The following is a 14,515-nucleotide window of genomic DNA, read 5'->3' as shown; positions in this document are numbered from 1 at the left end:
GTTTCAAAACACGTTTGTTCCCAGTTCAGAAAGACAGAGCGGACAGCATGTTGTGAAATACTTAACCCTGGTCCTCTATCAAATTTCACTTTAGAAAAAACATTTCTAGCTATGCTCAAGCAGAGATTTTCCAATCTGTCAGTATCCCAGGAAGGAGGATGTTTTCTTCCCACCATGCTCTTCCTCACGGCGATTCGTTCAGCCGATGATTTCTGTGGCAGAAAGCTAGAAGTGGCCATCAGCAACCTAGGTGCAGAGATGTGCCCAGCTGCAGCATGGCTGCTTCTAACACACGCATATGGGAGCTTCCTACTCTGGACAACATTTGTAATTACTTTAAAAGCACTCTAAGTTGCCAAACCACAGCAGAAAAGGCTGCCTCAATCTTCCTTAATTCAGATGAAAGACCAGAACATCCAAGATTTAGAAGGAAACAATCCCCCCCAGCCAACCAGAAAACCCATTAGCTGGGAGCAGAGCACAGCTGAGATGCATACAGAGCTGGGGGAAACAAACCAAGGCAACTTCCTCCTGTTTTCTTAAGTAATTTAATTTTGAGCAGCTTGACGCCATACATGTTTTAATTAAAAAAATGGAAAACTTCCTTTTAAGAAGATCATCACTGTGAGTTGAAACTGCTTCCAGTAACATAGTGTTCTATAAATGCGTAACATTCACCCCAACGTCTCGCACCTGGTCAGGAAATCTGCTCGGCACATACTACACCTTGAGCAAGTGGCATAAGAGCAACTGGGTTTATGTTACATTTTGATGTTGTGTGTCTGTGTGACAAATTTAGAATCTGCTCTTCCACATCACTTAAGGAATACAATCCTAATGAGTCAGCTCAAATGACACTACATAAGGCAGAATGAGGAAAAAAATTCCAATACCTCTTCTGTATATGTAAGCAGCAATATAAGCAAGGCAAATCGTTAAAATGAGAACAAGGGCTTAAGAACAAATGTTGATATTGCTAGGAGTCACAATTCACATCTAATGGCATAAAACAGATTCAAGCAATTAAAAAAACCCCAACAGATAAATTTAAGACTGTCCACAGTTCTTGTTAAAATTAAGAAGGATCTTCCAACTTACCTCTCATTTTAAAAGAGCAAAACAAAGAAAAACATATAGTTATACTTCCAACCTTACAGCTAAGTCCATATGAGAGCACTGTTGTGGAACAGTTAAGATGCACAGGAAGCAGATTCAGAAAGGGTCCCTGTGCCTGAAAACTTGTTTTTCCTACGTTTTACAGGTAACTGTTTACAGGGGATGGAATAATAATTTTAAAACCCAACCAAACAAGACAACAAACAAATGAAAACCAAAACAAATAATTCATCCACCACCAATAAAGCTTGTTTTCCTGAGTCAGACATAATTCTGTGGGAATACTTTTATCTTTAAAACCTCTGCCTTATTTGTGAACAATTACGAAGAGATAACCCATGTATTTCAACAATGGTGACATAAAGGGAACAGTATAACTCTTGGATTGCTTTAATCCTTAGAGCGCTGGTATATTGGTATCTAAACAGGTAGAGAAACCATCTGTCTGCAAAGATTGTGCCTTTGTAAATGGGAATGCTCTAGACCGCATTCACCTCAAGCAGGTTTGCGATATTTACAGTGAACAACAACCGAAACATCTGGGAAACAAAAGACAGACGCTTTGTTTTTGATGCTTTGCAACATCAAACTTTTACCGGCTCTCACGTCATCGCATTGCAAGCAACGCAGTTCGCTGACCTACTTATGCAGCTGTAGCAGGGTGTCAGGAACAAAACTGCAGGAGACGAGAGGGAAACACTGGAGCCTTCTTTCCAAATTACTGATTTTGCCCCAGATTAACCACAAGAGCTAGACTACACAAGCTTTACCAATATTGCCACACTAGCAAACCTTAGCACTAGAGTAGCAAAGCCATTGTTCCAAACCAAAGAGTAATAAAATTGGGTTTTGATGGTATATCCTCTACCCGCACCAGTGTTTTGGCCTCCTCCAGAGAGCACTAGCATTTTAAAATGAAGTTATCCCTCCAACAAATGTTGCCAGCAAAGACATGCACCAAACCTGAAACACGCTCACAGGGATGACTCAGTCCCAAAAGCGATGAGCAAGTACTTTGAGATTTTGCATCGGGAAGGAGAAAACTTAAAAATTCTGCTTTTGATGCAAACATAAGGTCAATTTAGTCTCCTCCTGATCTGGGCTTCCTTAAGTAGGTTTGAGTCTTTCGAGTACAAGCTTTTTATGTTAAATCTAATTAAGTCCTACTTAGGATTGACCATTTTAATGGTGAAGTCTTTTCATTTGTCTGCCTTTATCCCTGCAACATTTTCTCCCATGAAAGTTGGTCTTTCTGCATGCAAAAAAAATTAATAATCGCATTATTAAACAGGTCAGACACAAAACCATGATGCAGCAGTTCACTCCACCCACTGCCATCCTCCAAAAAGATATTTTACAACCAAATCAGAAGGTTTTCTTTGAGGTCGCACCCTGGCCTTCAGCAGCACACATAAAAGACAGTCTTCGCCACACCCTGCAAAGGGTGCCAGCTCTCAGAGGATTTTGGCTATGCTTCTATGCCTCTCACATGTCTCTCGTCTTAAGATTATCTGTAACTGCAACTTCAGGTCTCAAGGCAAAGTAGTCCACCTAACAGCTCAGCACAAAAAGAAGTTGCTTTGCTTGGTTTAAGAGAAACAACAGCAACTAGGAATAACCTAACTTTTTCATCTGTTGGAAAGATTGTCAGGCAAAAACATGGGGCTTCCCCTCCACCCCCCCCCCGCATAAGAAAGAGAGCAAAGGAATTCCTTCAGCAGCAGCACAGGGGACATGCACGGGGCTCATGGGCTTCGCTCAGTGAAGAGCTTGTTTACCCTGAAAATCTGAAGTTACTCTGACTACACTGAGCTCATCCAGAGCTACATTGTAATCTAAGTTGGAAATCTACCCTCAACCAGCACATCTTGCCTAAACACGTGAGTTAGCCCTAAGTAGACAGAACACACACTTGACGAACACGGTCCCTAAGAACAGACTCTTGGAGCTTCTCGGCAGCAGTAAGTACCTGCCATTTCATTTTACTTTGGGTTTTTTTTTGGGTTTTTTTTAGCCAACTTGGAAAACAACCAACCAAGTGTACTATCTGAGCTTAAAAACAAGTCAATTCCAAGCAATGCCGATGAGCTGGCTGTTGGCAGTGACAGTTCGTGCCACGCACCTCGTACGCGGCATGAAACACAGCTCGGCCTCATCTATACACGTAGCCAAGTAGACCTGGTTCAGCAGTTGGCTGTTCAGCTCTTCTCACATGAAGCACAGATCTATTATGTACCTTCTCATATTAGAAATACCTGACACTGGACCTACAAAGGTGGGTTTGAGGTTTAGGATTTGGTTTTGGGGTTTTGTTTGTTTCTTCCTTTCTTGGTTTTTAAAAGGTGGGGGAAAAAATATCTAATCGCTGTTCCTCAATGGGCAGCAGGCTAGCTCGCATGGAACACTCAAAGCACCTCCTTAAGTAACTGAATCTGTATCATATTTATGTCATTTTCATGCTACCCGTGACACTCAAGTTCACTAAATAGACGATTCACAAGATTTCCAGTCCACATCAGTTGAAAATTTAGCTTGCTACTAAACAGCAGCATTACACCTATTAGATAGCAAGTTGGAACCAGGACTTCCTTGGAAAAGCAAAGGAAGACGTTTCTGCAATACAATTTTAAACCAAGAAATTAACTGTATTTTACTTGAAAATACATCTTCTTTCAAATGAACTCTGCTTTTAAACTTGTTAAAAATGCTTTTTAGAAGGAACAAGTACAGTACCATACCCATGCTGTTAAGCTTACCATTAAATACATTTAAGAAATGCAGTGCTGTGTAGTGTGTCTCTAATAATCCAAACATTCCTGTGACTTACTAAAATCGTATTTGGATAACACCAATGAACCTGCTGAGAAAGCTTGGTTTAACCAGGTTTTTATACCTCACTTATGCTTATAGCACAAGGGAGAAATAAGCATCACAGTCAGAGAAAGATTTTCGTAATCACTGGTAAGTATGAAGCTGAATTACAAGCACACAAGTGGGACAGCTAGAAGATGTGACAAGCATTGTGTTTCTTTGGGAATCCAACGAAGGAAGGCACCAGAACTCCAGACACACTGCGAGCTGGAAAACAGAGATCTGCAAGACTATCACGGAACATGGTGACACAGCCAAGAGGAAAAAGGAATGAGGAGCATGGATTTCACCAGCACAAGAAGGAAGAGCCAAGACTCTGCAATTCAGAGTACTAACCGTGTCCATAAACAATAACAAGAGCTGTACTAGGCAGCTTAAAGTCGTTCAGGAGATGTAAACCAACGTGCCTGAGGACATAAAGCAGCCACTAACTACATGGTATTAAGAATGTATTTCCTTGATAGGCAACAAGCAACTTCAGAGCCGTCCACAACAGTGATTTTTTTTGTTTGTTTTCTTGGAAATATTAAGCAGTGGCATAGATATACTATGTGAGACACATAGGAGACTGGATACTCCCCTATGCATAGGGAACGCTACACTGGTACTCAGTACCAGGACAGACAGAAAGCTTTGTACAGTATGTGAAGTAAGAGGTCTGAACGCTTCTGCGTGAAGAAACAAATTCTTTAAAACCACTAGTTACTTTTCATATTTGTCAGTCCACATGAGGAGGAAGTTCCTTTTTTAACTGCAGCTGAGACCAATGCAAACAAAACAGGTTCAAAGAAAAAACAAACAAAAAATCAAAACACAAATCAAGAAGTCCAGACTCATCAACTCCAGATCTTTCTCCAGACACATGAGCACCTTCAGAACAGCCCTGCTTCAGCCACAAAATACATTTTAAAGCCTGCAAGAAAAATTATTAATAAAAAAGTTCTTTTAAAAATAAAAGTTTTGCCAAACAAGGCAATTAATGCAGGTGTAAAGGCAACCTACAGAGTATGAATTACCCAGACATCCCAAGCATCTCCATCCTGCCACACCTCCTTCCACCCCAACTCGCCTCCTACAGCAGCCACGCGTATGAACTGCGGCGTCTTCAGATACAAGGAAAGGCCAAGAAATTTCATCTCAAGTTCTCCTGCGTAAACAAGATGCTCTGATTTTCAGCTCTCCCTTTGCCTGACATGTGGGAGCAGCCCTACTGTATTTTCTTACTCTTCTGAGCTGGGTAAGAGCCTTACTGCTTCCTCCCTTCAGGCCATCTTTAGGGGCTTGTTGGAGCAGGAATATGATTAACAACTCCCCATTCAAGCCTGGTATAGTGATTTTTAAATCCCTTTTTAAGCCATCAGCTGTTAACATACCTTTGTCACTGTTGCCCCTCAACTACTTACCCAAACATAACACACATTTAGGCACTTCTCCTGAGTTATGCCAAGTAGAGAGTTACTGGACAAGGCAACTGTTTTGATTTATTGCTTCTCAAAGTTACAGAGACTTTACAACTCAGTTATCACTACAACATCACGGGTGACATTTTTGTTTCTTTAAAAAAAAAAAAAAAAAACAACCAACAACCCACAAAACCCACTATGGCTAGTTTAAAAAACACCTTTAAAAGTCTAGAAGCAAATTCTGGCCTGATTTGTTCCTGACTTCCTACTGCCAGGGCAGCCTGTAAAGTTCCAAGGAAACTGCCAGAAACAAACTTCTCATAAGAAACCCTGAAGACCACATGGCTTTAGATCCCTCCTCGATAAAGCAGTTACCACAACGCTGCCCTGCACGTCCAGAGAAGAGGGAACAAGGCCTGGCACAGCACGATTCAGCTAAACCAGAACTTGAGAGCACAGGGTCTTGACAACCAAACACCTCCCAGCTTCAGCAGTCGTTTGTATTCGTGACTTCAGTACTAGTCACAAATGAAAACAGTTTTAAATCACTATAAAAGCTCTCTATAAATGTCAATAAAAACCAAAGAGATATCAGGAAATAAGCAGCAGAAGCTACTGGCACGCATTGGCTTCCACCTCACCTTGCTCCACAATATTTATTGCCTAACAAGTGTAACAAAACCTGCCAAGTCGCACCTTTTCAGTGCGCTGCAGAATGGACGTCCCGTCCCACTTTTCATACCGGCACCTAGGGATGCTCACAGCCACAATTACAGAAGGACGATGTCTCAGCAGACTGCCTTCTCACGGTTCCACAACAACTCAAAATGCTCCAAGTGCCAGCACGCAGAGGAAAGGACAGGAGTTCAGTGACAAGGGGACACGTCCCACCACATCTCCACAGAAGTCTATTTTGGCACTGGCAGAGAGGTTACACGGTTCTGTGGCTGTGCGAGGGTCCTACAAGGTCCGCAATGTTTTAGGGACGTCAGAAGGTTGAATGGCACAAGCTAGAAGATGCAAATGCTGTCAGGTTATTTCTGACCAAAACCAATTTCTGACGAAAACCAATTTACAAGAAGCACAGCTATTTACAAGTAAATGGAAAACAACTTAATTTTACAGTTTTTTTTGGTTTAGCTATATTATGCTCATCTGGAAAAAGATGAAAATATGGTTACTGGTCCATTACTAAGTTAGAAAAGTTGTGGGGAACAGTATAGGATACATACACCCATCTGTAATCTGTTTACGTAGATGTGTGAAAACCCAAGACAAAACTTGCTGAGATAACAAAAATACCTTAATTTAATTTCTAATACAGCAGCACAATCCCTGCGTAAAAACATTAAGTTCATCTAAGAATTTGAGCTTAAGTATCTTCTTTGTTCAGGTAGCTCCCGCATGCTCCCTGAGATACAGGCAAGCAGACAGTAAGCTAGCAAAATATTAGGAGTTGCAAGTTTCAGCTGGCCAGGAACGACTCATGCCAGACGGTGACAGATCTGTTCGGATGAGAACATCTGCTGCTACTGTTGAGGATACCAGGAATACCTAGACCAAATCTATCCTATAAAAGGCTCATAAAAGGATTTATACTACAACTTAGGCTAAACTTACTGGTGCAAGCATGGTTTATTCTGCTAAAAACACTCTTATACCACCATAATTCACACTAGGCTCTCCAACTAAATAAATTAAACCAGGGCAATAGAATTGCATCTACATTACAGCAAGTGCCAGGACAAAAAGTGCTAAAAAAAAAAAAAAAAAAGTGCAGGCTTCTGGCTGATTTGTTACAGAAGAGAAAATCAAGAGCTAACCTGGCTCGAATTTAACTTCTCTGGGATGCACAGCAACATCACTTTGGGCCAAACCACACTTTGTCCTATGGCAGTCTCTTCCTGAGGAATCCTCCTTTTCTCAGGCTCAGGAACATACCACAAGATGTTAGAGATATACAGGAAGACTTCTGTGTTTTGTAAATGACAGGATTTGCTCCGGGGGCGCGCAGAGGGATTAGATAAACCTGTACACACAAGGCAATTCTGTAGGAATTCACACAACCACCCCAGACCTCACTGCCCTCAGAGAGCTATGAGCTCTCTTGAGGCAACTGGCATTAAGCAGTTGAGGCAAGACCTCAAGAATCAAACTACCACAAAAATTAGAAGTCTTACTGTTCCCACAGACTGAAAATTTATTCATGAAATGGGCATTCTTTTTTTTTTTTTTCCCCCTATACTTGCAGAAGGTAGCCTATGGACAAGAAAGGCAGATGGGACCCACGACACCGTAACACTTCCATGTGTTTCTGCGTCCCCTTCACGTCTTTCAACCTCTCCCCGCTGAAGCTGCCATTTTTGAGCCGCATGGATAATCCAGTTGCCAAATAACTAGAGGGAAGCCACACCACTATAATTTACAAGTGTCCTACTCACAACCAGTCAGCCAAACAGCTTCCATGCAAAACTAAAAAGCAGGTAACGCTCCTCTCTCTGTGGCTGCAGAAATCCTTCAGCACACAGACTCTGCTCACACCCAACCACCCCCTCAGAAAGTCCATGCCTACTTATTTTCCTACTCACACCCTAAACTAAGCATTCATGCAAACCCTACACAGCTTCTGAACTCACCCACCAACTTGCCCACAGCCACAATACATAATGACACAGCCAGATACAAAAAACATCACGCCAACTCATACTTCCACTTCTTCACTGCCAAGCATAAGTTTTACATATCTACTCATTTTTCTTCCAAGTTTTACTTCTGAAATTAGTTAATGGATTTTTCTGAGCTTTCTATTGGAATTTTTCAAATGAGAGTGACCCAAATCAATAGGCATTTGGAGAACATTAACAGTCTCTGGTACTAGAGCACGCTTTGGAGTCATCTACCCTTAAAATACAAGGACATAAAATTCTTGAGTCTCCTGCAATATCTTTATATAGAAACCTAAGCTGATCATTTTATTTGAAAAACCAACACTCAAAATAAACAGGACTTACATAGACTAGGTACAGGCTGGAGATTAATTTTATCTCCAAAAAGAGCCACTGAAACATTGCTTTTGGCTGGGAGCATAACGCTCCAACATTGGCAACCTACCTGACCAATTCTACCCAACGTGAAGACCAGCTGGACTAAGAGATAGATCCTGGAGTGATAAAAAGAAGAGAGATAGGCAGCATGTAAAAATCAGGCTCTGCAAAGGTAATACAAATGTGTTTCTTAACGTGCCATACAAGAACTAGGTGCATGTATTTTTGGTTCTTTACATCTTGCAAGCCTGAGGAGAACAGATGAGTAAGCTTTAAAAAAAAAAAAAACCAACCCAAAAACCTAACTTAATCATATTTATATATTAATGCATGCAACCTACTTTCACACATAGCTAATGAGTTCTTTCATGGGATTTGAACCTGAACAATTCTGAGTTTAAAAAAACCACAACTCTAATGACTACAGGTTTTGTTGCTAATGTAGTTATGTCTGGCGCTGTTACTCCTCACACATGCTTAGCTCATGTTTCCCCAGTACATTTTTCAGAGATGAACAAAATGCAATAGTTAAAGATGAAATTCTGTGAAAAGGTACTTCCCCGTAGAACAATATCTTTTAATTAAGCAGTCTTTTTCACAGTAAAAAATTGCACATTTCCTGTAAACTCATCTTGCTGTTACAGCAGAACAGCAGTTTTTCCAAGAATATGACCTCTTTCCACCTAGAGCAACCCTTCCGAACCTTAATTTTGGATATGGCGTACGGTCATCTGAAATACGATGACGAACAACCTAAAAAGCATTCAGGCGTTTTGAAGAGTATCAGATCAATGGCTCATTTCAATTTCACGTCTTTGATATGTCTTTCACCACAGTCTTCTTCTCAAGATAAGCAGTGAAAAAAATTATTAGTAGTACATTGGCTCCGTGGTGTCTTTTTTGCAAATTCTTGCTGATCCTCCTTCTCTGTGAATTTTATTTCATTTTATATTTCAGCTCTGCTAGCTCAACCAGTGCAGAGAACTGTTTCTTTAAGTCTGTCCACGATCAACACCCATTTAAATGTTAATCACCAACTTCATAGTCTATTTATTTTTAGTTTATTTTTGCACTTGAGAATATCAAAGTTGCACTACAGCGGTCACCCAGAAATACCACATTGCTTAAAAGCAGATGATAATATGATACTGAAGCAGGTTGCATTTTTTTTCTTTGGACAGTAGCATACAGACTCCCCATCCCCACTTAGCGCAAATACGCAGATTTTATGACAACTTCACAGGAAGCTACAACTGGAAGGAATGCCCAACCATAACAAAAAGTCTGCTACAGACTTATAATAATCCTGCGTTTAAGTAATACTGAAAGGTCTGCTCCTACTTCACAGGCTAAACCAAAATTAACATCTTTATTACCTGCAAATGATAGGACTTCAAAATAAAAACCCTTCAGAATTAACTGCTTGGATGTTTCTTTTACCCTCTCTGATACGCACTGTAAAAATCTTATGGCGGGTACATTGTTTTTACTTGATCTCATCGGACTCATCGCCACCGAGTGCAATGGAGAAGTTCAAACCGCTGTCAATGGCTGCAGCAGGACCTTTCATGACATGGGTTCCAGTGAAAACATAGTCCAGAATAAACTGTTTGCCGGGCCACCCCAGAACCCATGACTGTGCTAATGCAGCTCGCCCTCCCCAGCACGCACAGTCAAGCTGCATAGTTTTGACTGCACATGCTGCTGACACCCGCTGCCAAGAGCGGCCGGCTCTCCTGGCACGGCTGGGCTTCCATACCTCTGGCAATTTCCGAGTTATGTTCTTAGATACTGTACAGGCACAAGGGAACAAGAGATGGGGAGACAAACCCATGTGGGTTTTTAGTTTAAAAACTGATGTGCTTCAGAATCCATAACCACCATCTGAAGCCCCTTCTTGCTAAAAGACATTAAGAAGACAAAAACGGATCCTGAAGCGCTGACTCGGTGCAGCCGGCGGTCACAAACCCCAGCGTGTACGAAGGCAGCGGCGGGCGCGCTGCACCAGTGCGCGGCTCCCGAAGCCCCGCAGAGATGCTGCCCCTTGGCCCAACGCCTCCCTTGCGATCGCTGAAAGTTTATTTTTGCTGGGTCGCTTGTTTACGCCAGGCACTTGGTAGCACTTTTGTCCGGGGCATTCCCCACCCCACCCCCCAGTGGGTTAAACAGCCTTTCAAACCTGAAAAAAAGCAGCAGCTTAACGCAGGGCGAACCCGACTGCTCCCCCGGAGGGGCCCGGCGCGGCGGGGGAGCGCGGGCGGGCCGAGCCGCTGCTCCCACCGGGCCGCTCGGGCGAGCTCGGGGGCCGGGCGCGCAGCCCCGCTCCGACCGGCCCGGCCTCCCCCGGCTCCTTCGCCCTCAGGGGCAGCCCGGCCCGCGCCTTACATAACCGCAACGGCCCGCAACGGCCGCCCCCCCCGCGCAGCGCGGCCTCCCGCCGGGTCGCCGCCCGGGGACGGGGTGGGGGGGGGCTGCGGGCCCGGGCCCGGCCTTGGCGGCCTCCCCGGCAGGCTGCGGGCCGCGCCGCCGCCCCGGCCGTACCTGATGTAGGGGCTGGCGGCCGCCAGGATGTTCTTCTGCACCGGGATCTCCTCCCCCTCCAGCACCAGGTGCGCGTCGCAGAAGCGGCTCTCCTCGCGGAACGAGCTGAGGGCCCGCAGCAGCCGCGCCGGGTGCTGGGGGTCCGACACGGCGCTCGGCCCCGACATGCTGCCGGGCCCCACCGGGACGAGCCGAGCCCCGCCGAGCCGGGCCGGCCGCCTCACTCGCTGCCCTCACACCATGGCTGCCCGCCCGCCGCTGACATCATCTCCCTGCGCCGCCCCGCCCCGCCCCGCCCCGCCACCACCACCGCCCCCCGGCGGGGCGGAGCGGAGCGGGGGCGGCCCCGGGCACCGCCGGGCACCCCCGGGCACCCCCGGGCACCGCCGTCGCCCTGACTCGCCCGGCCCGGCCCGGCCCGGCCCTTCTCTCCCTCTCCCCTCTCCCCTCTCCCTCTCCCCTCTCCCCTCTCCCCTCTCCCCTCTCCCCTCTCCCCTCTCCCCTCTCCCCTCTCCCCTCTCCCCTCTCCCTCTCCCTCTCCCCTCCCTCTCCCCTCTCCCCTCTCCCCTCTCCCCTCTCCCTCTCCCCTCTCCCCCTCTCCCCTCTCCCCTCTCCCTCTCCCTCTCCCTCTCCCCTCTCCCCCTCCCTCTCCCCTCTCCCCTCTCCCCTCTCCCCTCTCCCCTCTCCCCTCTCCCCTCTCCCCTCTCCCCTCTCCCCCTCCCTCTCCCCTCTCCCCTCTCCCCTCTCCCCCTCCCTCTCCCCTCTCCCCTCTCCCCTCTCCCCCTCCCTCTCCCCTCTCCCCCTCCCTCTCCCCTCTCCCCCTCCCTCTCCCTCTCCCTCTCCCTCTCCCTCTCCCTCTCCCTCTCCCTCTCCCTCTCCCCTCTCCCCTCTCCCCTCTCCCCCTCCCCCCTCCCTCTCCCTCTCCCTCTCCCTCTCCCTCTCCCTCTCCCTCTCCCTCTCCCTCTCCCCTCTCCCCTCTCCCCTCTCCCCTCTCCCCCTCCCTCTCCCCTCTCCCCCTCCCTCTCCCTCTCCCTCTCCCTCTCCCTCTCCCTCTCCCTCTCCCTCTCCCTCTCCCTCTCCCTCTCCCTCTCCCCTCTCCCCTCTCCCCTCTCCCCTCTCCCTCTCCCTCTCCCTCTCCCCTCTCCCCCTCCCTCTCCCCTCTCCCCCTCCCTCTCCCTCTCCCTCTCCCTCTCCCCTCCCTGCTGCGGCTGCAGGTCGGGGACCCTGAGCTCAGCATCGCCTGCGAAATTGTCTTCTTTTTTTCCCCTCTTGGCTTTGAGATGTGACTAAACCCCGCCTTTTATTCGTTTATTCTTTCCCTTAGCAAGCTGGAGGTGAAAATGATAGGCGTTAGCATGACAAAAACTAAGTGAATGAGAATTACATACAGTGAGGCTGGCTGCGATAGTGCCGCTTTCCGTAGGTGCCAGCTGGAAATGCGCCCTTCTCAGGCAAAAGGGCTTTCTTCAGGACTGTTAGGCCATATATTTAACGCGCTTCGTTGCACATTAAGAGATGACTTGAGTCCGTCTGCTGCTGCTTTCCTTAACAGCATCCAGCATTTAAGTAGTGCAACTATCTGCGCCGAGTGAAGGTGTTCCAAAAACTGGGACCTGCTTTACCGCCCGTTCAGGCGGCGCTGTCAAGAGGGGCAAACGTGGGGGCTCACCACGGCCCCCTGCTCCCGCAGGCAAGAGTAGACTTGGATTCTCAGCCTGGGGAACAGGCAAAAGGACATCACGCTTTCTGTTCCTCCCTCGGGAGAATAAAATTCTCGGAGGGCCTCATCTAGTGAAGCTGCGGTGGGTCACGTGCTTTTATTACTTGCATTTCTTTAAATCAGTGATGTCAAAAATGTGTATCTTTGAAATGTGGACAACTTAAAATTTTATTTTATAATTCATCCTAATCCAGTTTGATGGTGTCTCCAAATCATTTTACCGCTAGGAAAAAGAATAAAGGTACCCGGAAATGTCCCCATAGGAGAGAGAAATGACTGACTTTACAAGGGCAACATTGTCCTTTCAAGCTAGACACAATGCTGGTTTGTTCTCCAGATGGAGATTTCGGCTGGGACATCTGCACACGTAGACCCCAGCAGCCAAAACCCCACACCCAGTGCCTGCTTGCAGAGAGCATGAATTGCGCCATTTAAGCCGGTGTTTACAATCCAACCCTTGCCCAAGTGCTGGCTGACGGGGGTCACGGAGAGGAGTCCCGTGCTCTAGGTTTGTTGTGCAACTTTTCAAGAGTTTTAGAAGCAGAGGATGTGTTTCACATCCGGGTACAATGGAAGGCTTCAAAACATACTAATCTGCAGGAAACACCAGCAACTTTGCATCACTTCTCGTTATAACATACCCATTTAAAAATATTAGAAGGCCACTTCTTCTGGCTTGGGTATAATTACCCAGGATGTCAAGTGTAGAACGAGGAAGAGCACAACAGCTGCAGAGGACACGTCCCCAGCTCTCTTTAAGGGTAATGAAAGCAGAGAGCGCACTGCATCTTGCACTGCTGGTGAAAGATGTATTTTGCTTGCTATTAATACTTTGGTAATTGCATACCCAAGGGAACAGTGGTTTAAATTATTGCGAAAGCTGTCATTGAGTGGCCTGGTTATTGAAAAACACCGGTTTGTTTCTGTGCCTCCTGCATAGATTGTTATGTAGGAAAACATAGTTGTACTTCTGGTTTTTAACTTGTCCTAGTAAACAGTGTTTCTGCTTCCTCCTCCTGCATATGTGGGCCAATAGGACAAGGTGTAACAGATAATATCCACTTCCAAATTAATTATTATGCTTTGTTATTTGTTCCATTTAATGAAACCCGTTGATAAAAAAAAAACAAAACAAAACAAAAACAACCCAAACCACTCTACGAACTAGAGGGTCATTTGTAACATCTTTGAAGTAATTATATGTATGCATACCCATGGCCTGATTCTCTTGCTGAGCTGTGGTTTTTTTTCCTTTAATGGAGCTATCTTTCCGTACTATTTTTATTTGCAGGCACTGAATCTAGATTTTTTTTTTAAGCCATTACAATACCTCCATTAGTTTTACTGGGCTGATTTATGACTTAAATCGGTGCAAAAGAAAAATCAAACCTTTCTGTCCCTCAAGATTTCATTCACAGCGAAAGATGTCAGAGAAGCAAACCAGACGACAGACTCGTTACAGTGTGCCATCTTACCACAACAAAAAATACCCACAAGCCTTGCAGCCACTTGGCAAAGTGTATGTGCATTCCCCCTTGCTACTGTCAGCCTCGAAACAATACAGTGTATTACCATATTTAGGGTAAATGTTTCATCAGATCACTATTGCAACTGCTAAAAACATTCTTGAACAAATTTGTGATTAGCCATATGGTTTTATCCGTATTGTCTCTGCCACAGGAGGCTACTGGGATCAGCAAATCCAGGTTTACATCACTGTTTTTCTCTTCAGGTTAATTACAAACTTGATGCTAATCAAATCCTGTGTAATACTGACCAAACGAATACGGCACGCTTTGTTTAAAAAATCATACCCAAGA

At 45.6% G+C, this 14,515-nt stretch overlaps 1 protein-coding gene across 1 annotated transcript in view; it reads right to left on the bottom strand.

Annotated features, from left to right (window-relative positions):
• The window catches only part of GAN (gigaxonin), a 31,082-nt gene extending 19,940 nt beyond the window's left edge, over positions 1-11,142 (bottom strand). The window contains exon 1 of the mRNA XM_075714985.1: positions 10,976-11,142. Within this exon, the coding sequence (XP_075571100.1) occupies positions 10,976-11,142 (167 nt within the window). The remainder of the gene's footprint in view (positions 1-10,975) is intronic.
• Between the last annotated feature and the right edge of the window lie 3,373 nt (positions 11,143-14,515).

The sequence above is a fragment of the Pelecanus crispus genome, chromosome 8 (genome assembly GCF_030463565.1).
Source record: "Pelecanus crispus isolate bPelCri1 chromosome 8, bPelCri1.pri, whole genome shotgun sequence".
Lineage (NCBI taxonomy): Eukaryota > Metazoa > Chordata > Aves > Pelecaniformes > Pelecanidae > Pelecanus > Pelecanus crispus.
Note: the sequence above shows the minus strand (reverse complement) of the source record. Positions and strands in the feature narration are given on the sequence as shown.